Raw genomic sequence first — 2,347 nt, 5'->3', positions numbered from 1 at the left:
CTTCACGTTTCTACTTCTCATTTTCATCAAGTGACCTCATCTTAGTGTTTATAAAGAAACAAAACTTTTGGTTGAAATTCCCTCTTCCTTACTATAACCTAAAAACTAAACTTCTCTGGTCACATTTTTCATCCCATGGTGCTAAAATTAATGCCTAATTTCTCTGTCTATGCTAAAAATTTCACACACAGTATGAAGCACTGTAAATACATGTTATGTAGTGATATTGACCTCAAAGGAGAATCTAGCTCCCAAAGCATCAAATTATCATTATGCTTTTGAGAATCAAAGACAATTTTAATTGTTTTCTAGGATGATTTTTAGAATAATCTAGGGAATATACTTAGGAAATACATTATAAATCTTCCCACATCGTTTTTTTGAAAGTATAGTAGGTCTGCTTTTACAGGTAGGTCATTTCATACATTTGTTCACTAAATATATGTTTTATTCTTATGTGTGGAGTTTAATATTTCACCATGTGGAAAACTTGCATCTAAAAGCACCTCACCCTTATTTCTCTTCATTGTACTTGCTTCTAACTGACATCATGTGATATATCTTTATCTGTGTTTAACATCTATTCCTTCTACAATATATACTTCATGAGGTTGGGGGATTCGTTCATTGCTGTAACACCAGACACTAAAACAGGAAAAAACAATTCAATCTCTGTAGTGTAAATGAATAAATGAGTGTGTGAATTCACAAAGAGCAGAGAGAAAAAATCTTCATTCCGTAGCTTCTTAGCCATATGTTAAGATAAATTTCACTAATTCAGCATCCTCTGAATGAAACCAAGCCAGACAACAATGCGGCTCAGGTGAAAATGCTGTACTGAACATGAGTCTTCTGCTTTGTATCTGAATATTAGTCTACCAGATCTGCTGGCATCCTAGAAATTCAAACTCCTCCATTTGTCCATTTGAGTGACGCTAATGACCTGATGCTTTTCATAACTGATTATCATTCCTTTGCCTTATTTTTCCCCTCAAAGTTTAAAAAAATATCAAATGTGAAGTTCTCCAAGAAGACAGGTATAAATGTATGAATATATATATTAAAATATGCAATATTCTTAGAGTATATCCATATACAGTATTATTGTGTATTAATAATGAATTAATCATATATATATATACCGAAGGGAGAGAGAGAGCTTGAGCTATAGAAAGGGAGACAGCAATAACCCAGAGATACAGGAAAAATGTTTGTGTAGAAATTCTGATGTATTTGTTGAAAGAAAAGCCTGATTTCTCCATAGATAAACAGGTCAATGAGTAAATATAAAATGGATGGAATAAATGCAGAAGCTGGATCAGACAAAACTCCTCACTTTCTTTGTCACTTTCAGTTTTCAAGGGATAAAAAAATGTCTTCCCCAAACCACACTCTGGTGACAGAATTCATTCTCCTGGGACTCACAGACAACCCAGTGTTAGAGAAGACCCTGTTTGGGGTGTTTCTGGTAATCTACCTAATCACGCTGGCAGGGAACCTGGGCATGATCGTGCTGATCAGGACCAATGCCCACCTCCAAACCCCCATGTACTTCTTCCTCAGCCACCTGTCCTTTGTAGACATTTGCTATTCCTCCAACATCACTCCAAATATGCTGTTCAATTTCCTCTCAGACCAGAAGACCATCTCTTATGCTGGATGCTTCACACAGTGTCTGCTCTTCATTGCCCTGGTGATCACTGAGTTTTATATCCTTGCTTCAATGGCGTTGGATCGCTATGTGGCCATTTGCAGCCCTTTACATTACAGCATCAGGATGTCCAAGAGCATCTGCCTCTCTCTAGTCACAGTCCCTTACTCTTGTGGCTTCCTTAATGGGCTCTCTCAGGCACTGCTGACTTTCCACTTGTCCTTCTGTGGCTCCCGTGAAATCAATCATTTCTACTGTGCTGACCCTCCTCTCATGATGCTGGCCTGCTCTGACACCCGAGTCAAGAAGACAGCAATGTTTGCAGTTGCTGGTTTTACCCTCTCCAGCTCTCTCCTCATCATTCTCCTGTCCTACCTCTTCATCATTGCCAGCATCTTGAGGATCCGCTCTGCAGAAGGCAGGCGCAAAGCCTTTTCTACTTGTGGTTCCCACCTGACAACAGTCACTATATTTTATGGAACCCTCTTTTGCATGTACTTAAGGCCCCCATCTGAGAAGTCTGTAGAGCAGTCCAAAATAATTGCAGTCTTTTATACTTTTTTGAGCCCAATGCTCAACCCACTGATCTACAGTTTACGGAATAAGCATGTGATCCGTGCCATGAAGCAAATGATTAAGGGAAATACCTTTCATAGAACTGGACTTTAGCCGTCTGTTTGTTTGTAATTACTAAGT

At 38.6% G+C, this 2,347-nt stretch overlaps 1 protein-coding gene across 1 annotated transcript; it reads left to right on the top strand.

The window, feature by feature from the left end:
* Positions 1-1,311: 1,311 nt before the first annotated feature.
* LOC140699050 (olfactory receptor 5M10-like) lies at positions 1,312-2,347 on the top strand. The gene has a single exon (XM_072970827.1). It carries the CDS (start codon positions 1,373-1,375, stop codon positions 2,318-2,320), a length of 948 nt encoding a protein of 315 aa, XP_072826928.1. The 5' UTR covers positions 1,312-1,372; the 3' UTR covers positions 2,321-2,347.

Source organism: Vicugna pacos, chromosome 10, assembly GCF_048564905.1.
Source record: "Vicugna pacos chromosome 10, VicPac4, whole genome shotgun sequence".
NCBI lineage: Eukaryota > Metazoa > Chordata > Mammalia > Artiodactyla > Camelidae > Vicugna > Vicugna pacos.
The sequence above is the reverse complement of the archived record's forward strand: the minus strand, read 5'-3'. Positions and strand labels throughout refer to the sequence as shown.

Coding starts and splice junctions, on each gene's coding strand:
- LOC140699050 (XM_072970827.1), top strand. CDS start 1,373: ATGTCTTCCCCAAACCACACTCTGGTGACAGAATTCATTCTCCTGGGA.